The sequence below is a fragment of the Nothobranchius furzeri genome, chromosome 12 (assembly GCF_043380555.1).
Source record: "Nothobranchius furzeri strain GRZ-AD chromosome 12, NfurGRZ-RIMD1, whole genome shotgun sequence".
Taxonomy (NCBI): domain Eukaryota; kingdom Metazoa; phylum Chordata; class Actinopteri; order Cyprinodontiformes; family Nothobranchiidae; genus Nothobranchius; species Nothobranchius furzeri.
The window spans coordinates 71,386,756-71,409,367 of record NC_091752.1 but is presented as its reverse complement, the minus strand read 5'-3'; the positions used below and the strand labels follow the sequence as shown (position 1 = coordinate 71,409,367).

Genomic DNA, 22,612 nt, shown 5'->3' with positions numbered 1-22,612 from the left:
CATGAAGAATATTTACAATCTAAAATCACCCAAAAGTAGTGAAACTGGTGTCACTGTCTCTACTCGGCTCTGGTCAACACGGTACTTGTGTTAAACCTTCGTGTTTGGGGATTTTACCTGTTTATGAAGCTAACATTTAAAACAACTTCACATGAAGACATGACACAAGTTTGATCAAATACGTCAGCCCAGTAAGAAAGGAGAGAAAAAGCAGTCCTCATCAGAAGCTTTTAGTCGTTTTCTCCTCGTTCTGACGGAGGTGGTGTGTCCATAAACCACCGAGATGTCTACGTAGTTATGGATCATGTTCACCTGGTGCTTCACTGACCTGGCGTCTGTTTAGAGCAGAGGATTTAGTTTCATTCAGTCCTGATACATGAAACACATTTATTTTAGCATCGTGGTACAATCCCAGGAAACGACGCTCCGGCTTGATTCTCCACAGGCTCTGATTGAAAGGAGACTAATTGCATCTGCTGCTTCGGGAGAAGCTTCAATCAAAAACAGGAAGTGAGTCTAAACGTTTGCTCATTGTCCTTAGAGAGAAATGCATTTCTTCATAAATGAGTGTTGACCTGACCAGCCAGGGCCAGGGTCAGGGTCTAACCCCGAAGCTGCATTTGGCTCCGCTTCATCTGGGCTGATATTAACGCTGTTTAGAGCTGATAAATGACACAGCACAGTTAATTATGAGTCTGAAGGTGAGAATACGTGCACAAGTCTTCAATTATATGGAAAAATGACACATTCTCCCAAAACAAGAGTCATGAATCAAAGAGAAGTGCAGCTTACACATGATGAGCCTCACGGCTTTTACCAAGGTCCAGAATCCTGCTGCTCAGAAATGTTGTTAAGTAATTAAAAAAAACCTCTGCAGGCTAGCTCAAAAGAGTCTGACTCGTTCATGATGTCAAAATGGAAAATCGCGCCAGTACAGAGCCAGCGCCACCAGTAACCAGTACAGATCCAGTGTAACCAGTACCAGCACAGAGCCAACATAATCAGTAACCAGTACAGAGCCAGCATCACCAGTAACCAGTACAGAGCCAGAGTAACCAGTAACCAGTACAGAGCCAGAGTAACCAGTAACCATCACAGAGCCAGAGTAACCAGTAACCATCACAGAGCCAGAGTAACCAGTAACCAGTACAGAGCCAGAGTAACCAGTAACCAGCACAGAGCCAGAGTAACCAGTAACCAGCACAGAGCCAGAGTAACCAGTAACCAGTACAGAGCCAGAGTAACCAGTAACCAGTACAGAGCCAGAGTAACCAGTAACCATCACAGAGCCAGAGTAACCAGTAACGATCACAGAGCCAGAGTAACCAGTAACCAGTACAGAGCCAGAGTAACCAGTAACCAGTACAGAGTCAATGTAACCAATAACCAGCACAGAGCCAGAGTAACCAGTAACCAGTACAGAGCCAGAGTAACCAGTAACCAGTACAGAGCCAGAGTAACCAGTAACCAGTATAGAGCCAGAGTAACCAGTAACCAGTACAGAGCCAGAGTAACCAGTAACCAGTATAGAGCCAGAGTAACCACTAACCATCACAGAGCCAGAGTAACCAGTAACCATCACAGAGCCAGAGTAACCAGTAACCAGCACAGAGCCAGAGTAACCAGTAACCAGCACAGAGCCAGAGTAGCCAGTAACCATCACAGAGCCAGAGTAACCAGTAACCAGTACAGAGCCAGAGTAACCAGTAACCAGTACAGAGTCAATGTAACCAGTAACCAGCACAGAGCCAGAGTAACCAGTAACCATCACAGAGCCAGAGTAACCAGTAACCAGTACAGAGCCAGAGTAACCAGTAACCAGTACAGAGTCAATGTAACCAGTAACCAGCACAGAGCCAGAGTAACCAGTAACCAGTACAGAGCCAGAGTAACTAGTAACCATCACAGAGCCAGAGTAACCAGTAACCATCACAGAGCCAGAGTAACCAGTAACCAGCACAGAGCCAGAGTAACCAGTAACCAGTACAGAGCCAGAGTAACCAGTAACCAGTACAGAGCCAGAGTAACCAGTAACCAGTACAGAGTCAATGTAACCAGTAACCAGTACAGAGTCAATGTAACCAGTAACCAGCACAGAGCCAGAGTAACCAGTAACGAGTACAGAGCCAGAGTAACCAGTAACCAGTATAGAGCCAGAGTAACCAGTAACCAGTACAGAGCCAGAGTAACCAGTAACCAGTATAGAGCCAGAGTAACCACTAACCATCACAGAGCCAGAGTAACCAGTAACCATCACAGAGCCAGAGTAACCAGTAACCATCACAGAGCCAGAGTAACCAGTAACCAGCACAGAGCCAGAGTAACCAGTAACCAGCACAGAGCCAGAGTAACCAGTAACCATCACAGAGCCAGAGTAACCAGTAACCAGTACAGAGCCAGAGTAACCAGTAACCAGTACAGAGTCAATGTAACCAGTAACCAGCACAGAGCCAGAGTAACCAGTAACCATCACAGAGCCAGAGTAACCAGTAACCATCACAGAGCCAGAGTAACCAGTAACCATCACAGAGCCAGAGTAACCAGTAACCATCACAGAGCCAGAGTAACCAGTAACCATCACAGAGCCAGAGTAACCAGTAACCAGTACAGAGCCAGAGTAACCAGTAACCAGTACAGAGTCAATGTAACCAGTAACCAGCACAGAGCCAGAGTAACCAGTAACCATCACAGAGCCAGAGTAACCAGTAACCAGTACAGAGCCAGAGTAACCAGTAACCAGTACAGAGTCAATGTAACCAGTAACCAGCACAGAGCCAGAGTAACCAGTAACCAGTACAGAGCCAGAGTAACTAGTAACCATCACAGAGCCAGAGTAACCAGTAACCATCACAGAGCCAGAGTAACCAGTAACCAGCACAGAGCCAGAGTAACCAGTAACCAGTACAGAGCCAGAGTAACCAGTAACCAGTACAGAGCCAGAGTAACCAGTAACCAGTACAGAGTCAATGTAACCAGTAACCAGTACAGAGTCAATGTAACCAGTAACCAGCACAGAGCCAGAGTAACCAGTAACCATCACAGAGCCAGAGTAACCAGTAACCATCACAGAGCCAGAGTAACCAGTAACCATCACAGAGCCAGAGTAACCAGTAACCATCACAGAGCCAGAGTAACCAGTAACCAGTACAGAGCCAAAGTAACCAGTAACCAGCACAGAGCCAGAGTAACCAGTAACCATCACAGAGCCAGTGTAACCAGTAACCATCACAAGAGCCAGAGTAACCAGTAACCATCACAGAGCCAGAGTAACCAGTAACCATCACAGAGCCAGAGTAACCAGTAACCATCACAGAGCCAGAGTAACCAGTAACCAGCACAGAGCCAGAGTAACCAGTAGCCAGCACAGAGCCAGAGTAACCAGTAGCCAGCACAGAGCCAGAGTAACCAGTAACCAGTACAGAGCCAGCGTATCCAGTAACCAGTACAGAGCCAGCGTATCCAGTAACCAGTACAGAGCCAGAGTAACCAGTAACCATCACAGAGCCAGAGTAACCAGTAACCATCACAGAGCCAGTGTAACCAGTAACCATCACAGAGCCAGAGTAACCAGTAACCATCACAGAGCCAGTGTAACCAGTAACCAGCACAGAGCCAGAGTAACCAGTAGCCAGCACAGAGCCAGAGTAACCAGTAGCCAGCACAGAGCCAGAGTAACCAGTAACCATCACAGAGCCAGCGTATCCAGTAACCAGTACAGAGCCAGCGTATCCAGTAACCAGTACAGAGCCAGAGTAACCAGTAACCAGTACAGAGCCAGCGTATCCAGTAACCAGTACAGAGCCAGCGTATCCAGTAACCAGTACAGAGCCAGAGTAACCAGTAACCAGTACAGAGCCAGCGTATCCAGTAACCAGTACAGAGCCAGAGTAACCAGTAACCAGTACAGAGCCAGAGTATCCAGTAACCAGTACAGAGCCAGAGTAACCAGTAACCAGTACAGAGCCAGCGTATCCAGTAACCAGTACAGAGCCAGAGTAACCAGTAACCTGTACAGAGCCAGAGTAACCAGTAACCAGTACAGAGCCAAAGTAACCAGTAACCAGTACAGAGCCAGAGTAACCAGTAACCATCACAGAGCCAGTGTAACCAGTAACCATCACAGAGCCAGAGTAACCAGTAACCAGCACAGAGCCAGAGTAACCAGTAACCAGCACAGAGCCAGAGTAACCAGTAACCAGTACAGAGCCAGAGTAACCAGTAACCAGTACAGAGCCAGAGTAACCAGTAACCAGTACAGAGCCAGAGTAACCAGTAACCAGTACAGAGCCAGCGTATCCAGTAACCAGTACAGAGCCAGAGTAACCAGTAACCAGTACAGAGCCAGAGTAACCAGTAACCAGTACAGAGCCAGAGTAACCAGTAACCAGTACAGAGCCAGAGTAACCAGTAACCAGCACAGAGCCAGAGTAACCAGTAACCAGTACAGAGCCAGCGTATCCAGTAACCAGTACAGAGCCAGAGTAACCAGTAACCAGTACAGAGCCAGAGTAACCAGTAACCAGTACAGAGCCAGAGTAACCAGTAACCAGTACAGAGTCAATGTAACCAGTAGCCAGCACAGAGCCAGAGTAACCAGTAACCAGTACAGAGCCAGAGTAACCAGTAACCAGTACAGAGCCAGCGTATCCAGTAACCAGTACAGAGCCAGAGTAACCAGTAACCAGTACAGAGCCAGAGTAACCAGTAACCAGTACAGAGCCAGAGTAACCAGTAACCAGTACAGAGCCAGAGTAACCAGTAACCAGCACAGAGCCAGAGTAACCAGTAACCAGTACAGAGCCAGAGTAACCAGTAACCAGTACAGAGCCAGAGTAACCAGTAACCAGCACAGAGCCAGAGTAACCAGTAACCAGCACAGAGCCAGAGTAACCAGTAACCAGTACAGAGCCAGAGTAACCAGTAACCAGTACAGAGCCAGCGTATCCAGTAACCAGTACAGAGCCAGAGTAACCAGTACAACAGAGAGCTCCCAGTCAGAAATACACAAAATGGTTCAAGGTAAATCTGAACAAACGAGGAGTGGTGAACTAAATGTTTCCTCCTGTTGTCATTTACATTTAACGCTGCAGCTGGTCCAGTGTCTTGCCCAAGGACACAACAGCAGGATTCTGGTGGGAGCCGGGATCGAACCTGCAACCTTCCAGTTACTGGACAGCTGTCAGGCAGTTTGGTCACCTTGGCAACGTGGTACAGGGGAGCAGAGTAAATCTAGAATTTAACAAACGGCTTGATTCTGATGCTATAACGCGGCTCAGTGACGTCCGTGAGACGCCCGACCCGTCTGCCGGATCAGGTCCAACGCTTCCTGACGCTTTAGCCAGCTGAAGCGCTTCCGGGTCGCTTTAATGTTCTCGATCACGTTTCTTAAGCCATGATTGCAGGACCTGCCAAGAAACTCCAGTCCATATTCAAGACACCTGATCCCTCAGACACCACCAGCGGCAGCCTGGGTTAAGTGTCTTGCCCAAGGACACAACAGCAGCATTCCATGTTGGGAGCTGGGATCGAACCTACAACCCTCTGATTACTGGACGACTCGCTCAGAGGCGCCTCCAGGAAATTTTGATGGGGTGGCCAGACGGGATCAATGAAAGTTTTGGGGTGGCACACCAAATAGGTCCTAGTGGTAACTCTGGGAGAGCTTAGCCTGAGACAACATGTTGCATTGCTGCTTCATTCGTTTTTATAAAAATAAAATAAAAAACGGTTAACTTAAACTTTACAAACACAAACATTTCATAAAAATGCATTTCAGGTATTTAAAATGTTATTTCAGTTTTTATTTTTGCTCACAAAAAACTATGGAGAAAAAAACTCTTAAAAGGGTGAGCAGCAAAAACATCTGTATTTTTATTCTAATTATTTCTTTTAACACACACACACACACACACACACGCACGCACGCACACGCACTCACACACGCACGCACGCGCGCACACACACACACACGCACGCACACGCACACACACGCACACACACGCACGCACGCACACGCACTCACACACGCACGCACGCGCACACACACACACACACACGCACGCACACGCACACACGCACACACGCACACACACACACACACACACACGCACGCACGCACACGCACACACACACGCACGCACATGCACACACACACACACGCACACACACGCACGCACGCGCACTGAGAGGACGTTTCAGATCTCACCGGACACCTCGTGCTCGTCATTATCCGGCTGACATATGCATGCGGTCTTCAGTTTGAGTAAGGGGGGATTAGAAACACAACAGCAGCTTTGATCCTCCTGCTGGTTCATCGTTTGTTTCTGTTTTCTCGCTAAGCTCAGGTCTCACCTCTCTTCAGCTCCCACTCAGAGGGACGGGTTTCATCTCTGAGAGGTGTAAAAGTCACCTCTCCTAGAGGTTGAGATGGCTCAGCACGAACACGGCAGCTAACCGAGACGAAAACTCACAGTGAGTATTTCCAGTCATTACAGCAACGATCGAGCTGAACCTTGAGAATATTGTTAACCAGAGACGACAAAAGAAAGGTGGCGTTTGCCGAGCTCTGGTCCCGTTTGGGTTGCAGCTGCTTTCTGAAACCCAGCATCAGTTTTAATGTTAGCTGAGACAGAGAGATGTGTATGAAGAAGTGTTAGACGAACCAAAGTCAAAATAAATGTTAAAGCTACTGCCAGTGACTCATTGGGGTTACCACGGCAACCGCCACTGCCGTCCAGCTTGCTGCCTCTGGAGACTCAAAGACCAACCAGCCCCTGTAGGCCTCCATCTTCTGCCTGATGGCTCCCCTGGCCTCTGGAGTCAGCGCTGCTGGGAATAGCACCAACAACCTCACAGCCACAGCTAGCAGGAGCTGCCTCAACAATCGCAGAGCAGAAAGGCCGAAGCGTAGCCATGTTATGCTCTGTGCTTCCAGAACGTGTCAAGCTCAGCAGCTCAGTTTGGGCCAGACAGGAAGTCAAACACAAACGCAGTGTAAACATCTGGAACAAAACAAAAGTCATGTTGATTTCCAGCTGCTTACCGTTACCGGGGAAACCTCCGTAGCCGAGGTGAAGAGTCAGGAAACAAACCACAGACGCTTGGATGCCTACTGCCGTCTTTCGGAGGTTGAGGAGGTTGAAAGCTCACCTGTTCAACCCAGCTTCCCTCTTTAAACGTTGTTTATAATTTTGTCTTTCCGATTCATGTTGTTGTTTACAGTGTTTTAATGTTGGACTTCCTGTTTACAAGATCACTTCCTGGTTTCACTTGTGTTGTTTCCCTTTGTTCAGTACTCGCGTCGCTCACTGTTTGCATGCTTTTGCCAACTGATAAGGTGGACCCACGTGACCAGGTGACGTAGGTCAAAGGTCAGTCCTTCTAACATCGTGGTAAGGGTTAGTGTGGGATGAGACGACGTGAACGCAAACCTTTTGTTTATGTACACAAACTAGAAGCTTTTGTTGAGAAAGCACCAGAAAGAGCTCCATCAGTGGTTCATGACAGTGAAGCTCACTTACGGTGTTTTATCACGTTAGGTGTTGAGTCCTCGTGGGGCTGTTGCCGGGGGAGACGCAGGCCCACACCAGCATGAATCAGGCTTCAGGTCAATGGAACACATGATGGAGGTGTCATCCTGTTGGGGTTTGAACCAGGAAGTGTAAATACGAACTCGTCACTTCAGGTGATCATAACCAAAGTCAGACATGAACGCAACCCTCCGGCTTCTTCTACGTGCAGCTATAACAGGATTTATAGTGTTTCTCAATGCAGAAAAGTTGAGCGTTTGTGGAAGGAAACCCATCTCCACGTCCATCTGCTGCACCTAAAGGATCTTCTGACATCCTTTAACTCTGCAGTCAGAGACGCGAGGGTTTCCTATTCCTCCAACCTGGTGTCCCAGAGCAAAGGGAACCCCAAGGTGCTGTTTAACACCATCAGCAGCATCGTCTCTCCTGCCTCTCCTACAGCCTCCATCCACTCTGCTGCAGACTGTGAGAACTTTCTGTCTTTCTTTGTGGACAAAGTCAATAGGGTTAGATCTAGCATCTCTCCTTCAGCCTTATCGCCGCCTCTCCCGACTCCAACCAGGCCCATCATCCTAGATAGCTTTGCTCCTGTTTCTTTGCCTGAGTTAACCAAACTAAATAACTCTTTTATTTATTTATTTTTTACCGTGTCCTGTCTGGCTGTGAAGCAAGCAGAACTGATGTCTGAATGCTGGTGACAAGCCTTACAGATTTACTCTCAGGTGGAACATCAAAGCGTCTGCTTTTAATGTCACGCCTGATACTTAAAACTTTATTGTTATTGTTGTTGAATGCTTTGTAATTCCGACCAGACACGGAGACAGAGGTGAAAGAGAAAGGAAAAGACAAAAGGTGGTGGTGGTGGGGGTGGGGGTGGGGGGTTCCACAGAAATAAACAATAATGAACAAGAGTCTGCTTCTAGATCTGCAGAAAGAGAAAGAATAGAAAAAAATGGGACACATAACAATACAACAGGAGCAAGCTATCTGCGTCAACCTGATGATGAAATATAAAATCAACATTGTTTAACTGAACAATCACACGATAATAAACCACAGTGCATTAAGTGGCAACCATAGCCTTGAGACATGTGTTTAACGTGCCCAAGCCCATACTTATGAGAGCACCATGTGAGCACCTGTGTGTGTACACACGCTTGTTTATGTAAGGTTTCTCTATAGGAGCGTCCAACAGAGAGTGTGAGGGACCACATATCTGCCCCCCAAAGATGTGTAGGAGATGGAGGGAGCTCCAAGTCCCAGGGATCCAGGCGCTGCCCCAGAACACAGGAACCCCAAGGGGACTGCAAACAGAAAGGCCCCTGCCCCCCTCGAGAGGCACAGAGGATCGCCCCGGGGGGCCACAACCAGCAGCCGGCAGAGTCCCGGGAGATATCAGCGGCAAGCCCACAGGCCCGCCCGCAGCCTCCCACCCCCTAGCCGGCCGAGCCCGGGACCCAGCGACCCGGGACCCAGCGACCCGGGACTCAGGGGCGACCATCCCCGCCGGGGACCCAGAAGAGCCCAGGGACCCAGACCCCACCAGGCAGCCACTGGGATTGGTCAGGCAGACGCCAAAAATCTTAAACCCCCTGACCCGGGAGACACGAACACTCAGGCAGACCAAGGCACTACACCCCACACCAGGTGTGGCAGGGGGAGGGGGGACAAAGATCTATATCATCAAAGGAGGTCCCAGGAGAGGGGAGGAGTCAAAGGCCCCACCTGACATATACAGTCATACACAAACACAGTCACACACTCCCTCCCTCATGCTCACACATGCACATACAACCTAAGACTTACAAAAATGCACGCCGGACACCCACTCATGCTCCCCATACACACCCTATTCACTCTGGTCCTGGTACTGCTGCACATGGGGTACAACCATCACCGGTAACCAGAGTTTGACCCTTTCTGCTGGGGTGCTGATGAGCAGGCTCCCCCGCCCAACGCTGAGCACAGCAACCCACCACCCCAGACCCCAACCGGACGGCCGGATCTCCCTCCTAGCCTCCAGCCCCAGGAAGCCAGGCGACAACAGAGGTGTGCTAAGACCCCTAGTCTCCCTCCACCTGCTCCAATATAGTGTTGTGTGATCGTGAGGTGTATTCCATGGCTGTGGTGAGCGGGCAGTGCGGGCATCGTCCGGCCTATGCCAGCTGATGCCACTGCACCACCCCACTTGCACCCTCAGCCATCAGTGTCTAAGTGCAGTTTAAAATTGGAAGTGGGCACCGGCACTCGGGAGGAGGCTGAGATATCCCCCTGCCAACTGCCGTTGAATGTGCTCACTCCCAAGGCCCTAAGTGTGTGTTTGTGTGGAATGTCTTCAGTGGAAGTGTATAAGGTGCAAATAAAATTGGGGGGCAGGTTGCCACAGGAATGTGGAGATGGGGTCCATACCCGCACTCCCTGACTTGTCCACCCCCCCAAGGTCCTATGTGCATGTTTGTGTGATGATGTGAGGGAGCAGGAGGAGAGAAATATGTGGGGATGGGGAGGAATGGCTGGTTGGGCTAAGCCCTCCAGGGAGCCAGCTCCCCCACTGGCCCCAATAGGCACCTCTGTTGTCAAACTTCTACCCAGGGCATGGAGACCCCAGCCCATCCTGCCAGGGCCCAAAGCAGCAACATTACAGAGCCTCACGGAGTCCGAGGGCACCAACCCAGCCTCACCCCAGCTGAATACCTATGCCCATCCCTGCATTTGCACAACTTCCAGAATATATAAGACATGGGACATCCAGGTAAGGTTGGGTCCTCCCCCTCCCCTGCGATGGGACAGTGGAGGAGCTAAGGTCTACCTGAGGCCCCTGAACCCAGGCCAGGCACTGCTGCATGTGCCTGCCTTCTTCCCGGCAGCATACATGTCAGGACCCGACCCCCAAGGCCCCGCCCAGATCCCCACACGGGGCCGGCCACCCCCACACCCCGAGTCCCCAGGCCCCCACCCAGAGTCCCCAGGCCCCCACCCAGACCCGCCCAAGGGCAATGCAGCTGCCAGGCAGTGACCCATGGCTGCTGCCAAGACCTCCAAGGGGCCCCACTCACAACCGCCAGTAGTCCACCCCCCGAGGCAACCCAAGCACCTCCAGAGGGAGACAACGGCCCCCCAGTCCCAGACACCCCAAGTGAACCCACCTCCAGAGAACGTCCAGATACTCCAAACTCAGACCCCTCACCCACATCATCCCGCAGGACAATATCAATGGTCCCCCGTCATCGCTATGTGATTCCTTTGTTTTTCCAGTCCGGAAGGTTCATCATTTGGTTATTTAGCAAAATATCAGGATATTCCAGATAGGTGTGCGTCTGCATGGTACTAGTGAAGACTGTCATTTTAAGATACTCCCACCATGCTGTCAGAGAAGTGCTGATACTAATACTTTTGAAGCCTTCATGTTTTCTTATGCTTGAGCTAATAAATGGTAAGTCTGAAAGCTCTATCGTATTGCAAAGTGTCTGTTCTGTATCTAACCAGGACTCGTCTAATGGGTTATCTTGCAACCATCTTGGTATATATTGCAGCCTGTTGGCTAAGAAATAATAATAAAAGTTGGGTAAATCCAGTCCTCCTCTGTCTTTGGTCTTCTGAAGCGTTTTTAAGCTAATTCGTGGAGGTTTATCCTGCCAAAGGAATTTAGTAATTGAGGAGTCCAGAAAATAAGTAATTTATTCTGGGTAAGACAATCATTTTAATTGTAGCAACCCTCCCCATGAGTGATATCGATAAGGATTTCCATCTTGCAAGATCATCTTCCACTTTCTTTAAAAGTGGGATGTAGTTTACTAGTTAACTCTATGAAGACCTCTGCATGCCCCTCCACATCTTACCCTTATCTTTGTTTAAAGGTGATTTTCGGTCCCTCGGTCCCAGCGTGTTCTCTATAATTAATGCTGCTCTGGTTCTTAAAAAAACGAGTCTCGACCCCTCTCTCCATAGCAGCTTCAGACCCATCTCTAAACTTCCGTTCATCTCCAAGATCTTGGAAAAGGTTGTGGCTAAACAACTCACAGCTGCTCTTGATGAACATAACATCTATGATGGCTTCCAGTCAGGATTTTGTAGAGCTCATTCTACTGAAACAGCTCTTCTTAGGGTCTCTAATGACCTTCTGACTCACAGTGATGCAGGGGACGGTTCTGTTCTGGTCCTGCTGGACCTGACTGCAGCCTTTGACACTGTTGACCATCACCTGCTACTGGAGAGGCTGAGAGACTGGGTAGGCCTATCAGGATCTGCTCTGGAGTGGTTCTCCTCTTATCTCTCTGAGCGCTCCTTTTCTGTGGCCGTCTCCAAGTTTAGGTCCTCCACCACCTCTCTTACCCATGGTGTCCCACAAGGTTCTGTGCTGGGGCCTCTGCTCTTCCTCCTCTATCTGCTTCCTCTTCAGCACATCCTGAGCTCCTTCAAAGGAATCTCCTACCATCTTTATGCAGATGACATCCAACTGTACATCTCCTTTAAGCCCCATGAGATGTCTAAGCTGCAGCTGTTACACACCTGCTTAGACTCAAAACCTGGATGGTGGGAGCTTTCTTCAGCTGAATGAAGATCAGACTGAGATCCTCATCTGTGCCCCAGACAAGCTGGTTCCCAAAGTCAGAGACTCTCTTGGTCAGCTTGCTTCCCACACCAAACCTTCTGTCAGGGATCTTGGCGTGACCTTTGACCCAGCTCTCACCCTGGATTCTCATGTCAGTTCTCTTGTTGGCTCTTCCTTCTTCCATCTCAGGAACGTTGCTAAGCTGAGTCCCGTTCTGTCCCGCTCTGAACTTGAGACAGTTCTCCACACCTTCATCTCCTCACGCTTAGACTACTGTAACTCTCTTTTCACGTGTCTGAGCAGAACCTCCCTGAACCGTCTACAGGTGGTTCAGAACGCCTGTGCTCGGCTTCTGACCAAGTCCTCCAAACACACCCACATCACCCCGCTTCTCCTCCAGCTTGTTGTGCAGCACCAGGCTAAAGGTCAAAGGACAGATCATCTGCTGCTGTGGCCCCCAGACTCTGGACCTCTCTTATGAGGCCAGAACAGTCTCAATAAGAATTAAGTCACACAACGTTTTCCACAAATGCACACGTTCATTCGGAAATCCACATTCTGTGTTTCACAAATATAATTCGGAGGAACACAAATGCACACGCTCATTCGGAAATTCACACTCTTTGACTCATAAATATAATGTGAAAAAATAAGTCACGCAACATTTTCCACAAATGCACACGCTAATTCTGAAGTTCACACTCTGTGGTTCACAAATATAATTTGTAAGAACACTTGTAATATAAACTCAGATCATACGAATTGCTGAACGTGCATTTACGAACAGCTTCTCATTTGTGAACCTTCCTGCATTCGTGAGAGAAATCGGTGTGCTGAATTTTGAGACTCTCCTAACGTCGCAGGTCAACAAACGTCACCATTGGCTAATGAACCTGTCAATCAAATATATGCTTCTGCCAGGGCTGTTCGCTTTCAGCCAATCATATGGCTCCTTATGTTACAGAACAGATCTGCTGTGCGCATAAGTCGGACACAATTTCCTGCATGTGTAGCTCGGGGGTGACGACGGATGAAGATATCGCGTTAGCGTTCATACTTGTTCAATTTTCAATTTTAATTCTGGTGCCTGTTAGCAGCTGAAACACATCCTCACGTGCTTGTGGATATCATATATTGTATATGGAGACATGACTGTAATAATAAGTAAAGGTTAGCAGCTGTAGCTTCAGTGTGCTCATAGGAAACGTGACAAAAGAACACAAAACACATTTCTCTTTATGGCCTATATAGTTGTCATCATCAACATAACATGATTTACAGAATACATGTGACCAACTAACATTTCATGTTCTACCACCGGATGATTGGATCAAAATATGAACCAATCAGATCTTAGATCAGGTGAGAGCCAGGCGTTTCCCGTCATCCCCTAGGTTTTGCAGCCAAGGGAGAACAACTGCAGCGCCTTGCTCCAAAATCTGCGGCTGCCTTGATCTCAAGTGGTTATCGTTGCCTACGTATGCATGACGTCAGAGCAAGTCGGCATCAAGTCGGACACAAATCTAACCGGTTACATTACATTACCAACGCTCCACCATATGGGTGGCCTCTTAATAATCTTATTCAGAAAAATTATGCATTTTTACTAAGTGAAAGCAAACCCCGTTAGGGGCAGAGACCTCTTGAAGCTCATATTAAACATTGTTTGCAGAGAAGGTAAGAGAAGCTAGTAAATCATCAGGCCTATTCCATGGGAGTGACTCTGAAAAGGAGCAAAAGCTCCAGCTCTTTATTTTGGCAGGTGTCTCTATTCTCCTGTGTTCAGGCTTTTGGTTACATCAGTTACTTTTCCTTTTAATGAGCTGCATATATTTCTAACACAGCCTTCAGTGACATCAAGAAAAAAAAATAACTTTTTAACTCTAAAAGACATTATTCTCATTCTGAGAACAAATGAACAAACTGTGTGTGGGTATGTGTGTCCAGTTGCAACTTAACACAGACTCAGAAGCATAGAGAATCTTCTCACAACACCTAATCATCCCTTGATCAAAAAACCAGTAGATAGAATCTTGTCATGTTATTCCATTTAATAAGTAGACAGACGGAGGTATAGTACAAGTTTTCAAGTGTAATGAAGATGATCGCAGGGTAACACAGTTCCCCTTAAATGTTGAGCAAAAGTTATGAAACGAGACAAAATTCAAACAATAACATGTAAAAATAAATGGATCTCCTGATAAGTAGGTGCTTCACCTTTAAATGTTTTTATTAGAGCTGGATACACAGGAAGATGCATGTTACTAAACCAACACTAGTAATGATAGAACATCTACATTTTGAAGAATTGTAGCATAGATGAAGTGAACAGCAGCCTTTTCAAATACATTCCTGGTCTAAAATAAATCAGGCTGACAAAGACTTTAAGGAAATACACAACTATAAATGAATTTAGACATCTATTTTGGGGTCTATCCTTTAGCATTTCATATTTACGACGGCAAATCCCTTGAATAACAATATACAGAATATTAACCTTAAAATGGACCACTCCTTCACTTTTTAACTTTCTTCCTTCCTGTCTCATTATTTTCTTTCTTCCTAACTCCCTACCTTCTCTCTCCTTCCTTCTTCACACATGTAATCATCTAGCCTCAAGTAAGTTCTCAACATACTGGACAGTGTGAAGATATGTGTCCACACACAAAAGAGTCTGAATGTTGCAACGGATTAATGCTGTCCTGCAGTTCCAACATTTCATGATCTGAAAGAGGACTGTCCAGTACATGGACACTGATCCCAGGATGAGGTTCAGTCATGTATCCGTTCTCCTCCCATTCAATCTCTGGTGTCGGTATACCTGGAAAAAGAAAGTGTGTATGAGCATTGTGCATAATGAATCTCAAGAAAACACATTTAATAAAGCCCTATCATGACCTTTTAACAATTACTTAACATCAATGATGTCAGGCAGAACCTAGCATCTCCATTATTTCATAAATTATTATTATTTTTTAAATTAATGGGCAGATTTTATGTTAAAACAGCAGTGAGAATATCACATGTGGAAGGTCTAATGCCTTGCATTTTGAACTTGCAGATGTGTCATGACTTTGTAATGTCATGACATTATAGTTGACAGTGTCCATTTCAGTAGAGGTGCACACAAACAGAACTGTAATTTCAACAGCCATTTTGTCTTGAATCCAAGAAGCATAGAGCAGAGGTAGATTATCAAAGTGTTGAACATTTGATTTATAGTTAAGGATCAACTTGACATGTGATCAATCATTTTAACAGAACATACATTTGCCCCTGGATCAGAAACAGGATTCAGAGCCTGGCCCAGATGCCACAGCTGATTTGGTGTCATGTTTTCCTCTGTCCTGATTGGATGGTTGTCCCACGCATCTCTAAAGACATCCAGGCTGGCCTGGATGCGAGACAAGAAAATATAGTGGCAACAAAACATGTGAAGGATGTTACTGATGTCGAGCAAGTCTTGGTCTTCCAGAGAGTGCAGGATGTTGTAATATAGACCAGTAACACTCATGAAGACATCACGCCACAGGCGCTCGATCCTGGATTTGGAGGGGGATTAAATAAAAGAAAATTATAATATACACACACATTTACATGTCCATACATCCGTTTTCAACTTGAGTTATCTTTTGAATGGTCGCAGGAGGACTGGTGCCTATCTCTAGCAGTCACAGTGTGAGACGAAGGGTGCACCCTGGGCAGGTCAACAGGCACAGGCACGCGCGCACAGACACAAAGCTTCCAAATTAGGTTAAACTCACCGTTGATTGTGTACACTTTTTCCTGCAATGAAGCTGTTGGTGTCAGTTCCACGAACTGAGAACATTAATTCTGCAACACCTACATTTTCTCCGCCATGATCTCCTCTCACCATGAAAAAAAAAACATTAGAATCTCGCTTCAAACATTTTTAATGCACATCTATAACAATCTACATCAATTTGAGTCTCACAGAAATTTCCTTATGTACCTTGCTACTAAGTGAGTAAACAATGTGGCATTATTAACCCTCTGCTGGGGAAATTTTTTTTGAAAGAGGGAAATGTTCACACCCCCCCCCCCCCCCATAGATTTTACTATATGACCTCAAATGGCATGTTATCTTTGGTCAATAACACACTTTAGGCAAAAGCAGATTTGTAACAGGGTAACAGAGGGTAAAGTTGAGAATAACATGAATACCTCAGAGGAAAGCCATGCTCATTCACAGCTTCACTGAAGAAGGCAAGGTGGGTGTCTGCCCGGTTGTTGTCAGCTACCTTCAGGTACATGATCTATGTAATTCAAGCACAAACACTCTCATATGACACATTTTTATAGGGGTCAAAACAATCAATTACCAAATGAAAGGTACAACAGCCATACAATAACATGTTAGATAATTAAATAAGTTAAGATCTGTGAAAACCAATAATAGCAATTATCTTCTATGAAAATATCTCAGTTATTAACGTTCATGCTTTGGAGCAGAAAAAGTGCATGACAATTAAATATTACAAGCTCAGTTCGCTCCACTCTGATGGTCACCTGTTCCAGCCAGATACCTTCTTTCTAGGCGTTCAAAGTCGGAAACTCGCAGAGTAAACTGGGTGCTTAGAGGAGTATCTTCAGTTGTTTAAGACTGAGGGTAACGCTGCACACGCTGATTCGACTAGCATGGATGCTAATGATGTTAACATAAAAGAGGGCTTGCTTCGTCTCGCGCGCTAACGCCGCAAAGCACTATGGGATTAGTAGTCTTATTAGCGAAATCGCCCGGCGGGCCAGTTTAATATTATATATTTGATATTTGATTTCGCGGGGCAAATAAAAATAGACCAAGGCCTTGAGTTTGACAACCGTGGCCTAAAAAAATGGTACCTAGATACGCTAACTAAACAAATGTTCACTTGAGTTTAGCTTGATGTTAAACTAGATGAAGAATGGACCAGACTTCACGTAACGTCTGGACTGAATTTAACATAAAACATTTTACTTGATCATGAAGAACGCTTCTACTCATAATTCTATAACATTGCATCAATTACAACGAGGGAATAAGATAAAACTATTACTCACAGATTGTGACCGGTCCATCCTGCTCTGCCGCGTGAACTGCAATGCGCATGCGCACAGCAGATCTGTTCTGTGACATAAGGAGCCATATGATTGGCTGAAAGCGAACAGCCCTGGCAGAAGCATATATTTGATTGACAGGTTCATTAGCCAATGGTGACGTTTGTTGACCTGCGACGTTAGGAGAGTCTCAAAATTCAGCACACCGATTTCTCTCACGAATGCAGGAAGGTTCACAAATGAGAAGCTGTTCGTAAATGCACGTTCAGCAATTCGCATGATCTGAGTTTATATTACAAGTGTTCTTACAAATTATATTTGTGAACCACAGAGTGTGAACTTCAGAATTAGCGTGCGCATTTGTGGAAAGTGTTGCGTGACTTATTTTTTCACATTATATTTATGAGTCAGAGTGTGAATTTCCGAATGAGCGTGTGCATTTGTGTTCCTCCGAATTATATTTGTGAAACACAGAATGTGGATTTCCGAATGAACGTGTGCATTTGTGGAAAACGTTGTGTGACTTAATTCTTATTGAGACTGTTCTGGCCTCATACTCTCTCCCCCTGGGCCTGAGATCAGTGCACTCTGGTGTGACCTCCATCACCCCTCTCTCCTGGTTCTGCTCTTGTTCCGCCTTTCCCGGGATCTTCTGAATTCCCTCTCTCCCCTTCCTTACATTTTTTCAGTCACAGTTTTTATTTTTTTCTCATTATAAACATATTTTTAACAATTTATTGAAATCTTTTTTATACTTTAATATTTTTTTGTTTTTGTGAAGCGCCTCATAATTTTTATCTGTAGTTGTATAGTTAATATCGTTTTCTTTCTTTGTTCATAATAAAGTTTAATTAAAAGAAGATCTGACACAAACATTTGTCTGGGACCTCTGCTGACGCCCGAGTCAGACTGGAGATAAATAAATATATAAATAAATAAATAACCCCCCCATGCTGCGGTGTGTGTGTGTGTGTGTGGGGGGGGGGGGGGGGGGGGGGGGGTCAGTAGTTTATAAGAAGCAGCGCACTGACGGCTGAAACTCCAGCCCGTCCTCTCCCCGCTGCCTGCATCCACACCAGCGGAGCTTCGTTCCGGTTCGCTGCTCTGATCGTGTCCCAGATGGAGGCTCTGAGGTGGGCTGCGCTGCTGCTGCTGCTCGGCTTCCTGCAGACTCTGTCCGCGCTGGGAGACCCGCTGTCCGCGGAGGACGACGACGGGGAGACGTGGACGGTGCAGAAGTGGCAGGTAGTTAGTTACATGACAAATCTGATTACTTTAGTTTATTAATGGAAACTCAAACTTCCGTTTGTGTTTTAATGGCTTTAACAACATTTAGGAGGTAAGATGGTCGTGTTTCAGTGAGATGGAGGGAAAATGATCTAGCAAAAACAAACCTGAGTTGGACCTGCTTATGGGAATAAATGAACAGCCAAAAATAAAAGTAACGTGTAACCTGCCTGCACGGGTTTATGCCAGACCACGTGACTCTTGTAGAGCTTTCACTGAAGGGTTTCAGATTTAATGCTGTTTGATCCTAATGTGTAACCTTAACAACACACCTGGTTTGGTTTCAGGCTACAGATCATGCTGCTGCTGCTGCACACACGCACACACACACACACACACGCACACACACACACACACACACACACACACACACACACACACACACACACGCGCGCACACACACACAGAGGTGGTTCGATGAACAGAGGCAGGAGGACACTCAACAGGAAGCGGTTTGTTTTCTTGCACCAAAATAATCAGATGAGAGTTTTCATGTGAAGATGGATGACAGCTAAAGCATCAGTTTAACCCTGGAGACGAGCAGCATGGCAGCAGCAGTCAGCTTTAACAGAACTTGTGTGTGTGTGTGTGTGTGTGTGTGTGTAGGGTTACCCGCTTGACAGAGGAATAACTATCAGACTTGCAGATCTGATCAAGCGGTCCAAAGCTCAGCAGTTCCACGGCCTGATGGGAAGAAGCCCAGGTAGCAAACATCTTTACAGCGACACGTCCCATGCTCTCCCCCCAAAACATCTTTTCCTCTTCATTTGTTGCAGGTGTGTCTCTGAGGCTGGGCCGGAAACGTGAGTACCATCCAGATGTTGTGGTCAGAGCGGGGGAGTGATTTTAACTACTGAAGCCGTTAAACTGGAAAAAACTGAACACAACCCAAAAATCTGAAAAATAATGCATCAGAAATCAAATAAAACAAGTGTTTTTCCCCTAGAAATCAAAACGTCCAGAACAGAAAACGTTTCTGTACCTCCTTAGGTTCTACAACCCCCCAAGGCGCTTTACAACACAATCATCCATACATTTGCTTCCTGTCTGTCTTGTTTCCACCAGGAAATAATAACAAAGGAGAAATGTTTGTCGGCCTCATGGGCAGGAGGAGTTTGGGAGGTAAACGGTGATTTTAACGACAGCTCGTCCCGCTGAAAGCTTCTATCTTGGCTCTGATATTTGGTCCCATCTCTCTCTACTTTTCAGACACAGCAGAAGAATGGAAGCCCGACTCTTTCTGACGATGAAAACTGAACAAAAACAACTTTAATGAAAGCTCCTCTCACATGAAAATAGACTAAACTCCTGCTGATTGCTGGATTTTCTGTGCAAACGTCTCTGTCCAGCTGTACGCCGCTACATGTTCATATTTATGTTGACGTGTACGGATCTAAGTCACATCTTCAAACGTGTCTGTTTTGTGTTGCTACTGAAAATAAAACTATTGTTGGAATGGAAACTTACTGCACAACTTATTTCTAATAATTTGATATTTAAAAGCTGACTACATACTTCAGCATGACATCACGTCACAGATTAACTCATAAAACCCCGTTTTGGACGTATTATACATGTTCCATCGTGGTTGAAGACAGCAGGTTTGCAGGATTTTAAATCGGTTTAAAGGTGCAACATGTGAGAATGAATGGTAAATGGCCTGTATTTGATATAGCACCTTCTAGAGTCCTGGAGCCCCCTAAGGCGCTTTACAGCTCAATCCGTCATTCACCCATTCACACCCTGGTGGGGACGAGCTACACTGTAGCCACAGCTGCCCTAGGGCACCACCAGTCCGTCTGACCACCACCAGCAGGCAAGGGGGGTTAAGTGTCTTGCCCAAGGACACAACAGCAGTGACGGACTGAGCGGGGCTCGAACCTGCAACTTTCCGATTAAGGGGCGAGCACTTTACTCCTGTGCCACCATCACTCCTAATGTTAAAATGAAGAATGACACCCTGTGGTCACATTTGGGTACTGCAGCCCAGTTTTCTAAAGAAAAAGTCACTCGCTCCCGTTCCGTGAGTTTCGTGACTGTCGCCAGTTACAGATCAGCACCAGAGCATCCTAGATGAGGAAAGACGAGACACACACAGAAGGTTGATAAGTAGATAAATGCTTAGTCATATCTGCTGTTAGCAACCCTGGATGCTTTATGGTAGGGGGAACTTACTACACTTATTACGGTAATATTTATACGACAGTAGAGGAAGTCACCGTCTTGCTGTCACATCGTGCTTTCCAGTTGTCCTGGGAAATGATGTAGCGGGCTTGTTTGGTGGTTCAGCGTCCAACTCAGACAAAATGGATGTCACCAGTGTGGTTGAGTACTAAACCAAAAGAATTATATAACCGCAGCTTAATGGTGACACACGCGCCCTTCGACAGGTGCCACATACAACCAGAGAAACGCCAGGAAGAGTAAAAACCATAAACACCGGTCAAGTCTGGCGACAACGTGAAGCTTTTCAACAACGCAACTGTTGATAACAATAAAAAAACCTACCGGTGCCGTTAAAGAGCAACAAGAAAACAGAACATACGTATGAGACAAAATTAAGAGGACTACTTCCTGGTGCTCATTGTGCCATTTTGGCTAACTTAGCTCAGAAAAACACGTTCCGAGGACGACTGGAACGCACCAATAGATCTGAACGCCACCATTGACTCAATACGGGCGACGGTGGCACAGGAGTTAAGTGCTTGCCCCGTAATCGGAAGGTTGCAGGTTCGAGCCCCGCTCAGTCTGTTGCTGTCGTTGTGTCCTTGGGCAAGACACTTAACCCACCTTGCCTGCTGGTGGTGGTCGGAGGGACCGGTGGCGCCAGTGCTCGGCAGCCTCGCCTCTGTCAGTGCGCCCCAGGGCAGCTGTGGCTACATCGTAGCTCATCACCACCAGTGTGTGAATGTGTGTGTGAATGGGTGAATGACTGATTGTGTTGTAAAGCGCCTTGGGGGGTTCCAGGACTCTAGAAGGCGCTATATCAAATACAGGCCATTGACTCATTATTCCCGTTGCACACACAAGGCATGCGTCGAAGCCTCAGCCTCACGAGTCCCATCACTAGTTTCATCGTGTTCCCGCCTCACACCACCATGGACATACCCGTGTCTAGTTGTAGTTCTCCGTTCGTCTCTGGAATCGTTGACTGGGTCGGACTTAACCGTGACTAAAGCAGCAGACGCCGACAACAAAGACCAAATCACACACCCAGAGAAGCGGATGGTATCATTTCCCACAATGCACCTTGTTTGTAACATTGTGAGATCTCAGGTGGCACTTGGGGACTTGTTGACGAACTTCCTGACAGTTTATGGATAAACTCTATCCTGCAGGTCAGGACGTACTTTACTGCATCACACGAGCTCACAGCTGTGGCTGGTCAGGATCATCAGGGATGCTGCTCCGAGGAATCTGTGTTGTTATCAGGGTGCATTTGAATTATTCAACTTTCACAATCCACTTCTTTGGCTTCGTGGTGCGTTCTTGAACCCAGCCGAGTCCTGAGCTTCTCCAGATGCCATGGGAACGAGCTCTCTCTCTCACACACACAAACACACACATCAGAGTCAGCAAATAGATTTTATTGAGCGGGAGAAACAAGTGCAAATGCACGATTGAGCTATATTTCAACGCCACGCAACTTTAGTAAGTGGTGAACGGGGCGGGGGTGCTACTGAAGCTCACTGATGGGGAGGGAGGGGGAGGAATGTGGACAGGAGGTTAAGGTGCTCTGAAGATGTCCGTCCTCAGTCGTGAAAAGGACACAAAAATAGCCAAAAGTGTTAAAAAACATGAGAAGAGAAGCTCCACACGTTACAGAAGCTGTTTCTGACAACGTTATTCAATCAGACGTGTTCTGCTGCAGGTAAGAGCACACAGCCTTCCTGTCTGGGGGGGGGGGGGGGGGGGTCCCCCACCACACCTGTAGGGGCTTAGGCTCTCACACGGGAACAGAAGAGCTCCGCTTATTCCCGACAGAGTCCTGCTGCTGCCTCAGAGGCGGCTGACAAAAGACTCTTAACTCATAAAAACTAAAACACAGGCTCGGTGGAAACCCAGAAGGCTGCTCTCCCGTCAGAGGAAACGGGTGAGAGGTGAGAGAAGACGGGAAGGCAAACGGCACAACAGAAGGAAGACACCTTTAACTCAAAATCCTTAAAGGCCACAACAGAAACCAACA

The 22,612-nt window shown here is 46.8% G+C and overlaps 2 protein-coding genes across 2 annotated transcripts; both read left to right on the top strand.

Annotated features, from left to right (window-relative positions):
* The first annotated feature begins 794 nt into the window (after window positions 1-794).
* Window positions 795-5,346, top strand: LOC139062267 (putative uncharacterized protein ENSP00000383309). The gene is made up of 12 exons (XM_070543137.1): window positions 795-821; window positions 965-1,065; window positions 1,315-1,443; window positions 1,666-1,915; window positions 2,012-2,145; window positions 2,368-2,509; window positions 2,606-2,833; window positions 2,930-3,076; window positions 3,471-3,766; window positions 4,022-4,184; window positions 4,497-4,630; window positions 5,091-5,346. The coding sequence occupies exons 1-12, from the start codon at window positions 795-797 to the stop codon at window positions 5,344-5,346; spliced, it is 2,007 nt and encodes a 668-aa protein (XP_070399238.1).
* Window positions 5,347-18,159: 12,813 nt separating this feature from the next.
* Window positions 18,160-19,892, top strand: LOC129166995 (uncharacterized). Its single transcript, XM_054750874.2, has 5 exons — window positions 18,160-18,384; window positions 19,033-19,129; window positions 19,203-19,229; window positions 19,492-19,548; window positions 19,636-19,892. The coding sequence occupies exons 1-5, from the start codon at window positions 18,259-18,261 to the stop codon at window positions 19,668-19,670; spliced, it is 342 nt and encodes a 113-aa protein (XP_054606849.2). The 5' UTR covers window positions 18,160-18,258; the 3' UTR covers window positions 19,671-19,892.
* Window positions 19,893-22,612: the final 2,720 nt, after the last annotated feature.